This window comes from Idiotropiscis lumnitzeri, chromosome 18, assembly GCF_059441095.1.
Source record: "Idiotropiscis lumnitzeri isolate Australia: NSW breed Sydney's pygmy pipehorse chromosome 18, RoL_Ilum_1.0, whole genome shotgun sequence".
Taxonomy (NCBI): domain Eukaryota; kingdom Metazoa; phylum Chordata; class Actinopteri; order Syngnathiformes; family Syngnathidae; genus Idiotropiscis; species Idiotropiscis lumnitzeri.
Genome location: NC_142408.1, coordinates 6071049 through 6088466, shown reverse-complemented (window position 1 = coordinate 6088466; position 17418 = coordinate 6071049). Strand labels below are relative to the sequence as shown.

The following is a 17418-nucleotide window of genomic DNA, read 5'->3' as shown; positions in this document are numbered from 1 at the left end:
AGCTCGCTTGAAGCTCACTTGACTGGCCTAACCTGTCCAACTGGGTGGTACGCCCTCTTCGGAGTCAAGCCACGCCCCCTTTTGCTCAACATGTGGAATGTTGACAAAATCAACATAATACATTGAAGGTCCCACTCCACACCGATTTTTTTTTTCAGGTGTGCAAGATGATTAAGCTTGGAAATGCCCACGTTGTCATTTTGCAAGCTATTTGGAGTTGCTCTCATACACTTTTTCAGCTTAAACGTGTTGCTTTTTATCACCTCTTCCAAAAAATCGGCACCCTGTTCAGTGTCATTTAAAAAAATAATTCTGCTCTGACTTTTTTTTGTTTACAAAATACTACAATTAAAAACAACAAATACTCATGCGTAGTGCACAAGTGGTCATCAGATTGTCCCCTTCACATTTCTTGTGCTTTGGATTTGAATTGATGGTGCTCAGGCTTCCCAAACCATGCATATTATACTGCCATAAGATGGGGAAAAATAGAAATATATAAAAATAAACATCATAATAATTAGTTTTTGTTGTATTCGTTTAACAGTCAGATGCAAACCCACAATCCTCACTCCACACAAGCACGCACACGTACAATTTCGGGCACCATCTAACTTTTCAGTTTTGGGCCCCCAAAGGGTGAGCACCACCAGCCCTGTATGCGTGTCGTGTACATTGTATTTCAGTTCGTATGTCAATGATATTTGTGTGTACTGACAGTATGAGTGTCTAAGTCTTTTCTGTCGCTGATATGTCGATCAGTATTTATACAAAAAAATATGCACATTTCTAAAATGTTTTGTCTGCATTTTCAAGAAAAGCAAAATGGCGTCTTCCCGTCGTATTTCCGTTTCCGGCGGAAGCCCCTCCTTGTTAGCCTTAGCTGTTAGCTGTCCGGTGGACGGGATTGGGAGAAAGTGGAAAACGGAGAAGAAAAGTTGGCGGAAGGGCGAAATGAGCACGGACGGGGACCGCAGAAGATCGCGGTGACCAGACACCGAGTGTGTCGCTCCCACTAGCCGCCTTTCAGGTACGTTAGTGCGGCACCAAAGATGTGGTTAATCCTCGAAGTCCCTCCAGTCCCACCCGGGGACTCCACTCCTTCCCTCCTTCTCCCCTTCCCTTCTCACTAGCCTTCGACTTCGATTTTGACTTCGGCTTCGGCCCCCCTCGTCTGGCTTTGCGTTCAGCGAAGCGACAAAAGAGCGGGCACGCCTTTTGACTTTTAATCGGGTTTGCTAGTCGCACTTTGCTGCGTTTTGTCCGCCGCAAGTCTTCTTAGCATGCTAGCCTGGATTTTCCATTCGCTTGAATGGGCTACAGCTGCTTTACGTTAGCGTCCATTTTCCACGTCAACTGGAACTGTTTATTGTGATGCAACTTGGTGTTGCTTGATTCGTACATTTGTATGACTGAGCGTCCGAGGTTTTAGATAGCCTTAGACACACATGTAACGTTGTGGTTGCGCTCTTGAGTGGTTTAGATCCTATTTGGTTGACAGGACCTTTTGTGTTCACCTAGGTTGCTCTGAGTCTCGCTCTGCCCCTTTGTCGTATGGTGTTCCTCAAGGTTCTGTTTTGGGGCCCTTAATGTTTTTGTTGGACTTGCTGCCCCTAAGTTCCATCTTATGAAAACATGGAATTTCTTTCCATTTCTATACGTATGACAGTCAGATCTATGTCCTGTTGAGCAAATAAAAGATGCTTTCTCCTTGGAACCACTTTTGTCCTGTCTAGAGGAAATCTGTGTTTGTTTTAATTTGTTCTAATTTCTATGACACCATATGGAAAGCGCTTGTGAAATGCACTATATAAATAAAGTTGTATTGTATTCTACACGCATGCAACATTGACATATGAAGAGTGAAACTTGTGTTCATTCAGGTGCTCAAAACCTATTAAAGCCATATAATCGATTCCAAGTCGAGCCCTGAAAGTGAAGTCAGTGTTCATTTTTTTTGTCTGTCTCTCCACAGTGGATCATGCAAACTTTCCTCTGTCAACTTTGCCGTTACGCCGCCTGACACATGATGGGTTTCGGTCGGGATCTGAGGAATTCCCACGAGGGATTACTCAAACTCCAGGATTGGGAATTAAAGGTTCGCTTTATGCAGTCTCCTCCTCCTTCTTCTTCTTGAAACCTGGAATTAGGGCTGTGACAAATAATTCGATTACAACAACCAGTTGAGGTGAAAACATATGTTCCTGCAGACAGGCATTTAAAAAAAAAAAAATCTGCACTTTTAAAATATAACTTAAGAGGAAGATAACATTCAAACAAACAGTTGCCCTAAAAAATCATCTGATCTTTGCCACTTTTTTTTCTCGGTTGTGAAGTAAAACAAACATGAAAGGGCAAAGTATTGTAAAACAAAAACTTGTCATAAATATTGTCCTAAGGGACCAAAGAAGAAAATATTTTATTAATTTTAAACTTTTTAAAGGCTTTTGCTGATTAATCGTTTATGTGAAATTTATTAGCCAAATATCAAATCAGCATCACCCTTTAAAAACTTTGTCAGTTTCTACATGATGACTCGGTGATTACAACAGTTATTAATTTGATGATCGATCATTTGTTGATTGACCAATTCATTTTGACCCGTCATGCTCACTACATTGTCTAACGTGAGTAGGGCAACCCCTAGTGGACAAAAATAATACCTACGCCTCGCACGCATATATTGGTGGAGTTGTCGAATCATGCCAACAGAGTATTTTGCGTGTCTGGCAGCTGCTGGAGACTGTGAAGCGTTTCATGACGCTGCGCGTGAAAAGCGACAAGGAGTACGCGGCCCTGCTGCTCAGCATGACGCAGCAGATGGAGAAACAAGAAGCGGCTGACTACGTCAGCACTGTCAGCAAGGTGAGCGCCGCCGCCGCGGCTCGCTCTCGTGCCCGCCGCTCCTCCCTCCGCCCCCATCATGATGGCTTTTCTTTCAGTCGTGGTCGCATGTGGTGCGTCAGACCGAGGCGCTGGGTCGCGTCATGAGGGGTCACGCCGACGACCTGAACTCAGGTCCGCTCCACCGCCTCGCCACGCTCATCAGAGACAAGCAGCAGGTGAAAAAGAGCTACCAGAGTCTTCATCAGCAGCTGGAGAGCCACAAGCACAAGGTCTGCTGCGCACTCACGCACACACACAAACACATGCTCGCATTTTTAAATGCAACTTGAATCATACATGAGAATCATTTCATACATGAGCTTTTTCTTTCTTTGCAAATACTAATAAACCTGCTCTAAAGACAATTTAAAACTAACTGAATTTAGAAAATCCAAAATAAAAACTGTGATGAAAATTGCAAACCTATTATTATAACCCTGGTGCCAAAGTCATATTTTTATTGGTTTAGACTGAGTAAAAAAAGCTGTGATTTGGTCGAGCATGTTTCTCAGAAACGTGGTCCAGGAGTGCGACGAGTGAGCGCAAAATTCAACTTTTGTTAAACAAGTAAAAAAAATAAATAAATGATCCATGCTTCCCCGCAAACCTTCCCACAGTGCTTGAACTGCATATAAAAATATCCAGTTAAAAAAAAAAAAAAAGTGCATTTTGCTTATGTTCTACCGTACAATCAATTTCACAACCTTCTACATTAAAAAAAAAAAAAAAAAAACAGCACTCGGCTCTCTGTTGCACCTGTTCCCAATTGACAGTGAACAATACTTTTTTTTTTTTTTCACACGGATGCATTTCGAGTGTGCAAATGCCGCTTGTTTACATGTTCACCATGGCTATTTTTCACCCCTCCAAAAACTTTTGTCCGCAAAGAAATGGCACAAATCTCAGTAAGAAGGAACACCCTGAAAGAGGATCTGTTACTGCCCCGTAAATCAAAGCTGTTTTCCTTCTTCTCATCGTGATCATTCTTCTTGATCTTCTTTTTTCCGATCACTTGTGGCGGCAAGGTGACCAGGAGCGACCTGGACAAGTTGAAGTCGACCTATCGCCAGCTAAGCCGCGATGCCAACAATGCCAAGGACAAATATCGAGAAGCTCTGAGTAAAGGTTTGCCTCCTCCGGCGCCCTCAGCCGGCAAAAATATCGGCCTGATATGTGTGCAAAGTTTCAGGAGTTTTTTGGTTTAGTCCCGTCAAAATCACAGTTCTTTGATTGGCCAACTGTGCGTTGCCACGCCCACAGCTTTTTGCAAAAAAAATCTCAAATTTTGCATTTTGACATAATGAATGAAAAACAGCAAAGTGTGTGTGTGCGTGCGTGCTTGCGCCAGGCCGCGAGGCGGAGCGTGCCCACGAGCGTTACGACAAAGCCACGGCCAAACTCCACAACCTGCACAACCAGTATGTGGTGGCCGTGTGCGGAGCGCAGACCACGCAGGAAGAACATCGGCGTCGCACGGCGCCCGCCTTACTCGACGCTCTCCAGAGGATGCAGGAGGACATGACGCTCGCTCTGTGAGTAACGCCAACCCCCGCCAAAATCTCTGGAAATTTGGGGGGAATTAGAAGCGCGGATGGAAGACATTACACATTCTTGGCAAAAATTGGACTGCCCTTGCATGAAATGTGCTCGTTTTTGTCGGGATTACGCTCAAATATATTTGCGCAGTCGACCCGCCAAAGGCGAGTGGACTCTCTTCATTCACCAGGGAAAAAAAAAAAAAGTTTGATTCGACTTCTGCTCAGACCAAACACTTTATTTTGCGTAAAATGTTTGCCTCATCTCGGCATTTTATTTCGTTAGTGCAAACGTTATTTTTAAATTTTATTGTGTTCGCGTTCGTTGACTTAAAGAAGCAAAGCTGGGCACTTGAGCCTTTTTTGCCGGTCAGTCCCCAACCTTCCGGCTTCGACCCTCCGGCCTTGTTCATAAAAATTGTCGGCCCCCGCAATCGAAGAATAGTCTTACATCTGCAAAAAATGGTCAACCTTTCATTTGGGCCCTCCCTGATGGACCTTTCTGAGAATTTTCCACCACTCTTCGTGGGAAAAGAAAGAAAGCCGAGCGGCGCGTGCTGACTTGTGCGGGCTTGTGTGCAGGAAGAACATTCTGGAAGAGTACTGCGAGATCAGCAGCCTGCTGACTGATGAAGTGGTCAAAGTCCATCAAGAGATTTCTGCGGCGGTTCAGCAGATTGACCCGCTGGCGGAGTACCAGCACTTCATCGATGCCTACAGGTCGCCGTTGGTTACAGTGGTCACATTTTGGGGCTTCCTGGTTTGCGCCGCTGACTTGTTGCCCGTGCGTGCGTGAAGCAGGTCTCCGGAGAGTCCAGAGGCCAACGTGGAGTTCGACACGTCCCTGCTGGACGAGACGGACAACGTCTCGGCCAACGAGATCCTCTGGAACACGCTGACGGCTGATAGTCTTCAGGCCATGTGAGGAGTGCGCCGACCTAGATCCGAGCCGGCTTCTGTGACTGATTTTGCTGCCGTTCCGACTTTGAAGGGCTGGGGTGGGGGGGGGACCTGGGGTCGAGTGGTTTAGCGACCGGCTATGGTAAAGCTTCCTGGATTGCGCCTGATTTGACATTTTTTTTCTTTCTAACCAAAGTGTGTAGTGCTCCTCTTTGTGGTGACAATGAAATATTGTGGCCCCTGCTTCATTGTCCCGCCCCCAAAATCATCCAGAACGTGTGCCTCATCTGATGTTCAGGTTGTCGTCGGCCACGGAGGAGTTGGCGCTGACCCAGCAGAACCTGAGGACAAAAGAGGCCCTGGTGGACGATCTGGACGCCAAGATCAGCAGCAGCCAGCAGAACGCTGACAGGAAGTCCGAGTCTGTGTCGCCGCCTCCACCTCTCCACCTTCGCCGTGTCGTGTCGTTTGTCTTTCTGATCCCAGCCGGTCTGTTTCTCCGTCCTCAGCTGCGTGCTCCTCCTCAGTCAGAAACTGTCCCTCCTGGAGCTGCGGCAAACCATCCAATCGCTGCGCAGCTCCGAGGCCCGCCTCTCCTCCCAGAAGGCCTTGTTGGATGCCAAAATAGCGGACGCCCCATCTCCGCCGCCGCCGCCGCCACCGCTCGCTTTGCCCTACGAGGACGATACTCGCTCCGTCAGCTCCACCGTGAGAGCCGTTGGCGGTTTGTTGGTTGGACCCGTGCGGAGCTTTTCGCAATCGGAAACCTGTCCTTCCTGTCTTGTTTTTTCAGGATAAAGGCAAGGAAAAGAGCTCTCGCTTGGACACGCTGCGACACTCGCTGGCCGGAATGATCCGCTCGCCAAAAGCCATGTTGGGCTCATCGTCCTCGGTGAGGCGCGGTGTAATTGTTCCTCGTTCAAAATCTTTTCACTTCACACAAGCTCATCTTTTTCACCAAGGAAATTGCCATTCCCTTCAAACCATTCCAAGTTCCAACCACAAAAATATTTTTTCTTGTGTTCCCAAAGTCCACATGTTCCATGTAAAAAATTCCTGCAGACATTTTGCATTCGGCCCGCACACACACACACCCAAGGACGTATTTATACATCTTTTTTTTTTGGCGTCATAGCTTCGTGTTTTATAGCATTATTAAAACACCATATTCTCGAGGCCTTGCAAAATCAGCGTTGGGATTGATGACTTTCCTCGCATTAAATGGCTGGGATGAAATTAGAAAACAAATAAATAAAAGCGCCGAGTTAAGTATCCCTTTTGTGTGCGTGCGTGGCAGCAGTTCTTTGACGTCATCCCGTCGTCAGAGCGCCCCCTGGCGGAGCAGGAGTGGTACCACGGCGCCATCCCTCGCACGGAGGCCCAAGAGCTGCTGCGGCAGCAGGGTGACTTCCTGGTGAGGGAGAGCCACGGCAAACCGGGCGAGTACGTCCTGTCCGTGTTCTCCGATGAGCAGCGGCGACACTTCATCATCCAGTTTGCCGACGTACGTGCCGTAGGACATGACAACCCGCCCACCACGCCGCTTCTTTGACGTTGGACTTATCTGTCTCTCTCGCTCTCTCTCTCTCTCTCACTCGCTCGCTCACTCTTTGGGTAGAGTCAGTACCGCTTTGAGGGGACGGGCTTCGGCACCATCCCGCAGCTCATCGAGCACCACTTTTCCACCAAGCAACTCATCACCAAAAAGTCCGGCGTGGTGCTACTCAACCCAGTCGTCAAGGCAAGCTCTCCCAAACAGAGTTTTCCAGTGACCTATGTTCTGTCCAACTCCATTTCGGGGGATGAAAGGAAAACTCTTTCAGGGAGATTTCCACTTTGTGTGTGTGTGTGTGTGCAGGACAAAAAGTGGATCCTCAACCACGAGGATGTGGCGCTTGGCGAGCTGCTGGGCAAGGTGAGGTTGCTTCCCGTTTGGCAGAGTAAAATGGCCAGAACGGGTGAATTAAGAAAATATTTATTGAATAAAATACTCCACAATAAAAATGTGAATTACACGCGGAACATTTGACTTTTTTTTACAAGACTTTGTTCTTTAATATTTGTTAAACTTCACAACAGAATAATCGGCTAAAATGAATTCAGTTTTGGAATATGACTTAAGTGGCAAATTCCAGCCATTTTTTATTTATTTTTTTTTTTTTTATTTTGTCCATCTCAGCGGGTGGCCATTTACGTTGGGTCAGTGATTATATCGTGGACCCGGGCGTGGGGAATAATAAAACTTTCAAAGATATTGAACAATGAAGTGGGCGGGGCCTATTCCTCACGCTGTGCTGGCTCCTCCTCCAGGGCAACTTTGGTGAAGTGTTCAAGGGGACGTTGCTGCGAGACAAAACGTCGGTGGCCGTGAAAACCTGCAAAGAAGATTTGCCTCCAGAACTCAAAATCCGCTTTCTGTCGGAGGCCAGGTGAGTGCCGGCGTGATTGGGTCCAATTGTTGGCGAGGCGCCTGTGTTATTATAGTTTTTTGTTTGTTTTTTTCATTTTAGTTTAGTTTTTATTTCATTCTGACTTTTTATTTTTAATTCAGTTAGTTTGAATTAGTGTTCAGAATAGATAGATATTTCTACCCCAAATGGTTTTGCAAAACTGATCAAATGAAATTCGATTATTAAGGAAAAAGCTACTTAGAATTGAGAGATGAGCTTATTTTTTCGGAATTCCTAGTTTATCCTCCTCGTTGAATTTTGCACACCTAAGGTGCGTGTATGTGTGTGCGTGCATACCTGCTCATGTGTATGTTTGTGCGTGCGCAGGATCCTGAAACAGTATGATCACCCCAACATCGTCAAGCTGATCGGCGTGTGCACTCAGAGGCAGCCCATCTACATCGTCATGGAGCTGGTTCCCGGTAGGTGGTGCCGCATGCACATGCGTCCGTCCGTCCGTCATCACTGAGCCTGGCTCGCGTCTCTCTCACCCGTCAGGGGGCGACTTCCTGTCTTTCCTGAGGAAGAAGAAAGACGAGCTGAAGACCAAGCAGCTGCTGCGCTTCGCAGTGGACGCGTCTGCGGGAATGGCCTACTTGGAGAGCAAGAACTGCATCCACAGGTGAGTTGCGACAAGGACGGTGCACGCACGCTCGCTCACGCTCGTGCTCACGCGTGCATGCGCGTGTGCGTCAGGGACCTGGCAGCCAGGAACTGCCTGGTGGGCGAAGGCAGCTTGTTGAAGATCAGCGATTTCGGAATGAGTCGCCAGGAAGATGACGGCGTTTATTCGTCGTCCGGACTCAAGCAGATTCCCATCAAGTGGACCGCTCCGGAAGCGCTCAACTACGGTAAGATCTTTTTTTACTAGCACGTCAATGGCATTGAGCATTCGGCTGTAAAATTCTCGTAATATTCCCTCATCCCTTCCGGATCGCAGCCACAACCGCGAAGATCCGCAAAATCCACACAAGTAGCATATTTAGTCACACAAGTCACTTTAAAAACATTGAGAGAGTGCAAGAGCAATGGAACGAAAAATATTTCACAAGCAGTAGCCAGGTGTGACGTGGGGACTTTTGTATCATTCTGATCGAAGATCTGTGTTCACCTGTTTTGCTTGTGACGTGATCTTTTCCCGTGCTCCACCCTGTTCACCGGATCATGTGACACGCGGAGAAATGAAAAAAAGAAGAATTGATGTGGAAATTTCATCACAAAAGCAATTTGTAATGATAACAGTCAAATCTATGATACAATTATTTTCATGTTTAGTTCTGTAGTTGAAATGTCAAAATTTGTTCGTATCAAATCAAAATTGGGAACCTAGAATCAGCTTGAGTGAATCGATTACCGATTTTTCTGACACAGCAGAGTGGGTGACTGAGTATTAAATTGGCCTGCCAGTTTGAACTAATGTACTGTTTTGGGGGATGCAAATGAAAAAATGTTTTGGTTTTATCCCATTAATCAACTGAATGATTGATGGATAGATTAATCAATTAATTAGATAAATGTTAGTTGCAGCTTTGCTTGCAGGTTAACTATGAAAATTGTGCCATTTATTTCAATTTCATTTTTAAAAATATATGATTTTGTTGTCATTAGACATACTTAAAATATGTTTTTAATTGGCGTTTTGAGCTTGGGTACATAACAAAAGCGAGTGGCAAGTCAAGACGTCCCTTCCACCTGCAGGTCGTTACACGTCCGAAAGCGACGTGTGGAGTTACGGCATCCTGCTGTGGGAAACCTTCAGTCTGGGGGTGTGTCCTTACCCGGGGATGACCAATCAGCAGGCGCGTGAGCAAGTGGAGAAAGGTGAACGCACGCACGCAACACACACACACACACTCGCCAAGCGCTGACGCTGTGGTTGCTAGGTTACCGGATGGCGTGCCCTCAGCGTTGCCCAGACGACGTGTACAAGGTGATGCAGCGCTGTTGGCAGTACAGCCCGGAAGAGCGACCCAAGTTCGCCGAACTGCAGCGAGACCTCACCGCCATTAAGAAGAAGTGACGGAAAGTGTGGCCTTATTTTTTTATTTTTGCCGGTGGTGGTGAGGGCGCTTTGTTTGGGCGCGTGTCATTTGAACACTAAAAATGTTACCACGCATGGACATCAGGCGTCGCTGCTGCGCATCCACAAAAGTGCGCGCGCACGCGCTGCCGTATCTTAGCATCCACGCAACACGAAGTCTGTCGGTCAAACACGAAATGTGCACGTTTGAGTCTATAATTTCAAGAAGAAAAAAAAAAGTATGTTATTCCCACATGAAACATTGATTTCGTGTCTAATCCCGTAACCATAGCAACCGGACTAATCTCCTTATGTACATTATATCTTGACTTTTTATTTGTATTTATATACTTTTTATTTCTCAGCAAATCCAGCATCTTAAAAGATTTTTTCCTTTTTTTTTTTTTTTTTAAGACAATCGGTTACAATGTTATTTATTTGTGTAAAGGTGAGACGTGTCACGAGAGGGTGGCGTTAATCTTTAGCGCCACCCACTGGTCCCTTTCTGTACATAATATTCAAATTGATAGTACTGTGGCTGAAACTCTTTATAAGACAATTGATGGATTTCTAATTAAAATAAAACCCCAGAGAACGTTTTTGTTTTATGACTGTGAAATGTATTGCTTGGTTTTGAAGTATAACCCCAGCAAAAAAAAATTGATTTAAAAAAATCTAATTGAATGCCTAGCTCTACTCATATGAAATGATTCCAACATCTTTTCGCACATGAATCAACATAATTTATTAAAATTGCAAACTTCCAAAGAGTGTGGGCAAGGTGGTTGGTTTGGGGTGTGGCTTATAGCCGATTCGCTCGTTAATAAGCTCCGCCCTTGTTGACGACGAGTGCGGCGTTTCTCCCCCAATGATGTCGCTGCTGACCACAGAGTCCCCGCCCACTACACCTCCCAACACCGCCTCTTCTCGTTGACCTTTGCGTGCCTGAGAGAAGAGTCAGGGAATATAAATCAATTTTATCAAATTACACGCTGATGATAAAATGTCAAAAATGACCTCAAGCTCCTTCTTGATGCTCTCAAACTCGTCCGTGTCATCGATCTTGAGCTCCAAACGAGTCGGTTTCCTCCTCAACATCTTCTCTTGAACACGTTCACTGATAGGCCGAAAAACATGCGCACACATATTAAAAAGGTATACAATTATTTTTCCTTGATTACAAAGTTACGGCAACCTCCCTTTTCCAACAATCAATCAACAACTACTTTGTTTTGTTTAACTTTAAATTGTTAAAAAATACTCTAAAAAAAAAAGAAATACTCGCACTGATTATCTTTGTTTTCTGATGGATGTTGCCAAACCAAACTATGAAAGGAATCGTTTATATTTGGGAATTTTCTGCAGTGCAATTAATTTGAATATTATCCTATTTTGAAGACGGGGATGTCATCCATCCATTATCTGAACCAATTAAGATGATTTTTTTTTTAATCCAATTTGATTAATCTGAAATGTAAACAAGTTAATAACCAAAGTCAGTTACAGCCCAAGTTTTTATTCCACTAATGATCATTCATCAAGATAAAGTCTGTTTGTTTGTGTCTGTTAGGCTTAATACTTTTGTGTCCCATAATCTTCTTAGGTGATTTGTTTGAGTATATTGCTCTTGCTCCGCAGTTTTTTTTAAACTCATTTACTGCCATTGACGGCTAAAAACATCAAAGATCCTTTTTTTTTTTTTTAACTCGGCTGGTTGTGATTGAGAAGAAAAAGAAAGGAAAAAATGGGCTTTTTTTTTTTTTTTTTACTTTTTTGTAGAACTGGAGGTCATTCTTCCAACTGTTGATGTGGGGCATCGCCTTGACGTATTTACATCAATAAAATGTTTTGCAAGTAAAATTTAATTGTTCACCAAAAATCCAAGTTCTTCTCTAACTTTATTGAACATCCAGTTTATTTGTTTGGTTAGCAACCAGCTGGGGAAGGATAACCAGAATTCTGAAACCAGCTTGCATTCAAAGAAAATATGGTCCACCGTTTCAATGTCATTCTCACAAAATCCACACGTTATTGTCCCAATTGAATCATAACTGGAATAATTTTTTAGATCATTTAATATTTTGAAAGTGAAGGTAAGGATAGTATATTTTAGTTAAAACACTCCTAATAAATTTATTGTAAAATTAAAGTTGAAGCCTTCCACATAGTGTCGTCACGCCCGAAACATGACAATGCACCACCAATTGTTGAGTCGTTGCTTTAAAAAAGGTGATTGGAATGTCCTTAATGACTTGATTGACTTCTCTAGCTGAGCACTGGTAATTGTATTTAACGCAGAAGTCCTTATGAATTAAAAAAAATGACGTCCGTTCATTAAATGTGAAACAGACCAAATTCCTTCATCCATCCAACTTCCCAAAAACTATAACAAAATATATGTTTATTGCTTCTTCGTGCTTATTTGTCAACTAACCTCGTTTAGTACTCGATTACTTGTGTAATCCAAAGTAGCGTAACCCTTGGGTCACTTTTGACGTAGTGAACGAACGCGTTTGAATGCGTTTCAATGCTAAAAACTAAGTGGCTAAAAGATGGCGATGTTGTTGTCGATATGGACGTTGTCGCCTCCGACGCGCACAAACATGCAAATATTTACCTGCAGGTTGATTTTAAAGTGGCGGAATTTGTTTTATCTTCTTTTCACAATTTTTTTTATGTGAAAATGTTGTCGCTTATCGGAGCCGTCGCAGAGTGAACACGAAAAACATGTGCGACTTCTGAACCCGGAAGTGATCTCATGTTACTTCCGGGCGGGTCAACTATTTAAACAGCGCCGAATTGCCATTGCAAACGTGAGTTCTATAACTTTTTTAAATCATCCGTGCATCAATTACTGTCCACATTTAGTGGCTACAAAAGGAAGAAAGGTCACATGTTGCAATGTGAACATTCATTTGTCGCTCCTTAGTGACTCAAAGAAGCTAATGCTAACGCTAGCTGCGAACAGGAATGCCGCACGTTTGTTTTAAATTAATCAATCAATTCAAGAATTTATTTTTAAAGGTCTATACACCTAGTGGTCCTCGGTTTAGTCAAGGAATGCGACCAGCAAATGACTTGATTTCGTCGTATGTCGGTACAGTCTTAAAGAGCGGCGTGTTACGTTTTCATTCACAAACAAATGATCACATGGCTTTAACAAGGCTTGTTCGTGATGGATTGTGTATCGCGTTTTCTTGCAAGGTATTGCCTCAGTTGGGCAAATTGTTTTAGGTTCTTCCTGTTGTCTTGTGTCATATTAATTCTATTAATATGAGGTACTTCTTGTTGTGCCAGGTCACAATAATTGTTTTATTGTGAAGCGCTTACTGTTGGCCCAGGTGCCAGGATGTCAGACGACGAGGACTTGGCTCCGGCCCCGAAGAGAGGTCGCGTTTTCTACGGAAGCCTGGAAGAAAAAGAGCGTGAGCGCCTGAATGCAGAGATTGCAGGCGGCTTGGCAACAGGAAGTGATGGCGTCAAGGCAGGAATCGAAGCAGGACACATAAACATCTCGTCTTGTGGGTGACGCCTTTTGAAGACTGCCGCCGCGCTGCGCCGTACCTGCCACCTGACCGTTGTCCCGCTGTGCTTTGCAGCTGAAACGCTGGAGCTGGAGGAGCACACCAACGAGAGGCAACAGGAAGCGCTCGCCGAATTTGAGAGGAGGCGGCGAGCGCGACAGATCACAGTGTCCACCGACGACACAGAGGTCAAGGCAGGGCTGCGAGCGCTTGGAGAGCCTATAACCTTGTTTGGAGAGGGGCCGGCGGATCGACGGGAGAGGTAGACTGTGCCTCGTCACGCTCATCCTATCCATTTTTCCTTCAGTTGTGTTTGCTTTTATCTCAGTCTTGTCCACTTTGCAGGCTGCGTGGCATTTTGTCCGTGGTGGGTCCAGATGCGCTGAAGAAGTCTCGGCGAGACGAAGAGCGAGCCAAGCGGTCACAGGAGGAGGTTGGCAATTGACATCACACATATACATGTGTGTGTTTGTGTGTGTTGAAGTGCTTGATGAAGTGCTTGTTTTTTGTTTTGTTTTTTTCTTCTGGACCAATCACAGTGCCAGCAGACGTGGTACCATGAAGGCCCCGCCTCTCTCAAAGACGCACGTCTCTGGTTGGCCCGTTACTCTCTGCCCAGGTGAGTTACCACCGATTGGACCAATGAGTCAAACATGAAGTGCAGAAACGGGAAGAGTGTGTTTGCGCGCGCCAAATGCTGTGATTGGTTTGTCAGGTCAATGAAGCGTCTGGAGGCGGCCCGGGCCCAAAAGGAAATTTGCGAGGCAACAAGAACCATCCGCCAACAGGAGCTTAACAAGAGCCTGAGAGTGAGGACAAATCAGTATTAGCAGCGAGAATAAAAATCAATTTATTGACTTTTTTTAAATTTTTTTAAATCATTTGTATGATTTTGATGATTTGTTTAAAAAAAAAAAAGTCACTCCTCCTCTTTAGAACTTGAACAACTTCTGCAGTCAGATTGGTGACGATCGGCCAATCAGCTTCTGCCACTTCAGTCCCGACTCCAAAATGCTGGCCACGGCCTCCTGGTGATGCTCGCACACACACAAACACATGCGTGCAAGCGGCTAATGTTACGCTAATGTGACTTGTACCCTACAGGAGCGGTTTGTGCAAGCTGTGGTCCGTTCCCGACTGCAACCTGATTCGCACGCTGAGAGGTGGCCGTTCACTTTCTTGTATATATGCATTCCAGCACACCCTGCCTGTCAGCAGCATTCCTCTTCTTTTTTTTTTTTCTTTCTTTTCCAAGTCCAAATCTGCATGTTGGTGACAGTTTTCTTTGAAACACACTGTATATATTTTTGAGTTTTTCCTTTTGAAAAAAACACACGTTAAAAAAGCACTTTTTAACCGTCTGCTGCAGGTCACAACACCAACGTGGGGGCGGTGGTCTTCCGCCCGCAGGCCGGCGTGTCTCTCGCCCAATCGGACGTGAGTTTGGCCTCGTGTGCCGCCGACGGGTCCGTGAAGCTGTGGAACCTGCTCAGGTAAACAAGAAGAGGCGGAGCCAAAGAGAAAAACAAGCAGGTGACAAGTAACAACGCCCCCGTTTGGTCATTTGTAGCGACGAGCCGGTGGTGAGCATCGACAACCACAGTGAGCGAGTTTCTCGCGTGTGTTGGCATCCTTCCGGAAGGTTCCTGGGATCCACGTGGTAAAACCGACACACGCTCAAAACACAACTTGCATATGTGCTATTAAATGGGGCCCAATTGATTCATTGGCCAGTATGAGAGCTTCTTTCTCGCCCAGTTTTTTTTTTATCTGTCACCAAAGTTCAACAAATGCTAAATTTGAGAAAACATCATATAGACGTTAAGGGACCAAAAAAATTGACAAATCCACATCAGTCGGGCCCTACCAAGGACGCAAATAACGCGCATGCTAAACTTTGTAGCTACGATCATTCATGGCGTCTTTGGGACATGGAAGTGCAGGAGGAGATTCTGCATCAAGAAGGTCACAGCAAAGGCGTTCATGACCTTCATTTTCATCCTGACGGCTCGCTGGCTGCTACCGGGTAAGCGCTACAACACTTCATTGCACGGCAATCTACACATCGCAATAGCCAGCATTGCTGCAGGGAAGCAATTGGATCGTTCTGGCCAAAATGAGAATGGCAATTCTTTTGATTGCTATGGTGTATTATACTCCTAATTCTTAATCATGACTACTGCGTTTGATTTGCTCTACATTTGGCTCAAACAATAGATATTACTGGCTGGCAGGACCTTTCGTGTTCACCTAGGTTGCTCTGAGTCCCACTCTGCCCCTTTGTCATATGGTGTTCCACAAGGTTCTGTTTCGGGGCCCTTGGTGTTTTCATTGTACTTGCTGCCCCCAGCTGTTGTGAAATATGAATAAAGTTGGACTGGATTGTATATTGTACTCGCTCCCATCAGTTCACTCAATGATTTCCATTCCTTTCAATAATAATATTCCCTTTATTAGTCCCACAATGGGGAAATTCGAGATTCGAACCCAGGCCTCCTGGGGAGACTGGGTCCTGAACGCGGCGCCTTAGACCACTCGGCCAACCTGGCAGCCATTTCCATCCGTGCCGCTTTTTTCAATGGGGAACGTTGCTTTGCTTTGGCAAACCCATTTAGGTCGTGAACAGCGGTTCCCGCGGTAACGTATGGTGTGCGCAAAGCACGTGTGCACTCAAGTCCACCCTTTCTTGCTTGGCAGTGGCCTGGACGCCTTCGGAAGAGTTTGGGATCTTCGCACAGGACGCTGCGTGGTCTTCCTGGAAGGACACCTGAAGGAGATCTACAGCGTGCACTTCTCACCCAACGGGTCAGCCAATCACGCGACAGCACCTTAAACAAACAAAAAAAAATCTTATTAGACGCAAACAAAATGAGTCCCTACTTCCTAATCACCACAAAGGGACTTTTCGATTGAATGTATGAAGGAGGGGAAAAAAAGGCTGACGCAGTTTGTTTCCTCATTTAGCTACCACCTGGCGACAGGAAGTGGAGACAACACCTGCAAGGTTTGGGAGCTGAGGAACAGGAAGTGTCTTTATACAATCCCCGCCCACCATAACTTGTTGTCAGCTGTCAGATTTCAGCGTAAGTAAATGCCAGCACCTCCTTTCTGTGTGAAAAGCTGCTTTTATGCTTCCCCCTATTGTGGTCAGCCTGAGACAACTTGTAGAACGGGGGTCTTCAATCTTGAGCCTTGACATCTGCTTTTCTGGATCTCTCTCTGCTGCAACACGCCCGATTCAAAGAATGAAATCACCGGCAAGGGCTGCAGAAGCTGCGTCAGGATCCCAATCCTTTGACGCAGGTGTCTTGCAGCAGGGAGACATCCAGAAAAACAAATCCTGAGGAAAAGGAATGAAGACCCCTGTTGTTGAATACTCGAGTAAGTCTTCAAAGTAGTCAAGTTTGATCCCACTTTTAACTTTCATGCCCAGAGGAGTCTGAGTATTCACTCTTGAGTGCTCCTGGATATACCACAACTACCTTTGACACTAAAAATTTTAATTACCACTGTTCCAGATCATTGTGAAGAAAGACTTCTTTTCAAACGGCGTCGGCCTAGCGTCAGCTGCTGGTCAGGAGGATTTACTCAAGTCTTTTTTTTGTTGTTTTTTGGGTTTTGTGTGCGTGTGCAGCCACGGACGGACAATTCCTGTTGACAAGCGCATACGACAACATGGCGAAGGTTTGGAGTCACCCTGGATGGATGCCGCTGAAGACGCTCGCCGGCCACGAGGGAAAGGTAGACCTTTTTGTTCGCCATTTCTGATCGTTGCACAAATGCCGACATGGCGGTGAGCGAGTAGTCGATTCGGAATTATGGAGGGCCACCTTATAAAAGTCACAATATGGTAATGATGGCACTTTTTTTTTTTTTTTTGGTCAGGTGATGGGCGTGGACGTATCTCCCGACGGAAAACTCATCGCCACATGCTCCTATGACAGAACCTTTAAACTTTGGATGTCGGAATGAAATGGTTTCACCACCTTTTGTTCTTTGTGTTGCTTCTTGATTCAATAAAAAAAAAAAGTCTTTTTTCAACATGTTCTCATCTTTGCATCTCTGCTAATGTTTATTCATGTTAGGGTTCAGCCTCTAAAGAG

The 17418-nt window shown here is 45.2% G+C and overlaps 3 protein-coding genes across 8 annotated transcripts; 2 read left to right on the top strand and 1 right to left on the bottom strand.

The window, feature by feature from the left end:
- The first annotated feature begins 11 nt into the window (after positions 1 to 11).
- fer (fer (fps/fes related) tyrosine kinase) lies at positions 12 to 11670 on the top strand. Of its 4 annotated transcripts, none has more exons than XM_088281635.1 (20): positions 12 to 1030; positions 1976 to 2098; positions 2734 to 2865; positions 2943 to 3116; positions 3912 to 4011; positions 4235 to 4418; positions 5004 to 5141; positions 5220 to 5342; positions 5620 to 5742; positions 5831 to 6029; positions 6115 to 6213; positions 6619 to 6825; positions 6940 to 7062; positions 7180 to 7236; positions 7632 to 7750; positions 8099 to 8193; positions 8270 to 8393; positions 8468 to 8622; positions 9470 to 9592; positions 9655 to 11670. In XM_088281635.1, the coding sequence occupies exons 2-20, from the start codon at positions 2027 to 2029 to the stop codon at positions 9789 to 9791; spliced, it is 2484 nt and encodes an 827-aa protein (XP_088137761.1). In that variant the 5' UTR covers positions 12 to 1030; positions 1976 to 2026; the 3' UTR covers positions 9792 to 11670. The 4 variants fall into 4 exon arrangements, with proteins under 4 accessions (XP_088137761.1, XP_088137764.1, XP_088137762.1 ...); XM_088281638.1 differs by having other exon boundaries at positions 844 to 1030; positions 5223 to 5342; positions 6622 to 6825; XM_088281636.1 differs by having other exon boundaries at positions 844 to 1030; positions 5223 to 5342.
- cdc26 (cell division cycle 26 homolog) lies at positions 10512 to 12542 on the bottom strand. Its single transcript, XM_088281650.1, has 3 exons — positions 12409 to 12542; positions 10809 to 10908; positions 10512 to 10736 (listed from the first exon to the last, which is right to left on the bottom strand). Exons 2-3 carry the CDS (start codon positions 10887 to 10889, stop codon positions 10539 to 10541), a joined length of 279 nt encoding a protein of 92 aa, XP_088137776.1. The 5' UTR covers positions 10890 to 10908; positions 12409 to 12542; the 3' UTR covers positions 10512 to 10538.
- prpf4 (pre-mRNA splicing tri-snRNP complex factor PRPF4) lies at positions 12484 to 17352 on the top strand. 3 transcript variants are annotated; one of them, XM_088281641.1, is made up of 15 exons: positions 12484 to 12607; positions 13134 to 13312; positions 13391 to 13577; positions 13661 to 13748; positions 13855 to 13934; positions 14031 to 14124; positions 14252 to 14346; positions 14420 to 14478; positions 14685 to 14808; positions 14886 to 14975; positions 15219 to 15341; positions 16013 to 16120; positions 16280 to 16398; positions 16950 to 17056; positions 17201 to 17352. In XM_088281641.1, the coding sequence occupies exons 2-15, from the start codon at positions 13141 to 13143 to the stop codon at positions 17285 to 17287; spliced, it is 1533 nt and encodes a 510-aa protein (XP_088137767.1). In that variant the 5' UTR covers positions 12484 to 12607; positions 13134 to 13140; the 3' UTR covers positions 17288 to 17352. The 3 variants fall into 3 exon arrangements, with proteins under 3 accessions (XP_088137767.1, XP_088137766.1, XP_088137765.1); XM_088281640.1 differs by having other exon boundaries at positions 12493 to 12607; positions 13090 to 13312; XM_088281639.1 differs by lacking the exon at positions 12484 to 12607 and adding an exon at positions 12615 to 12995 and having other exon boundaries at positions 13089 to 13312.
- The last annotated feature ends 66 nt before the right edge of the window (positions 17353 to 17418 follow it).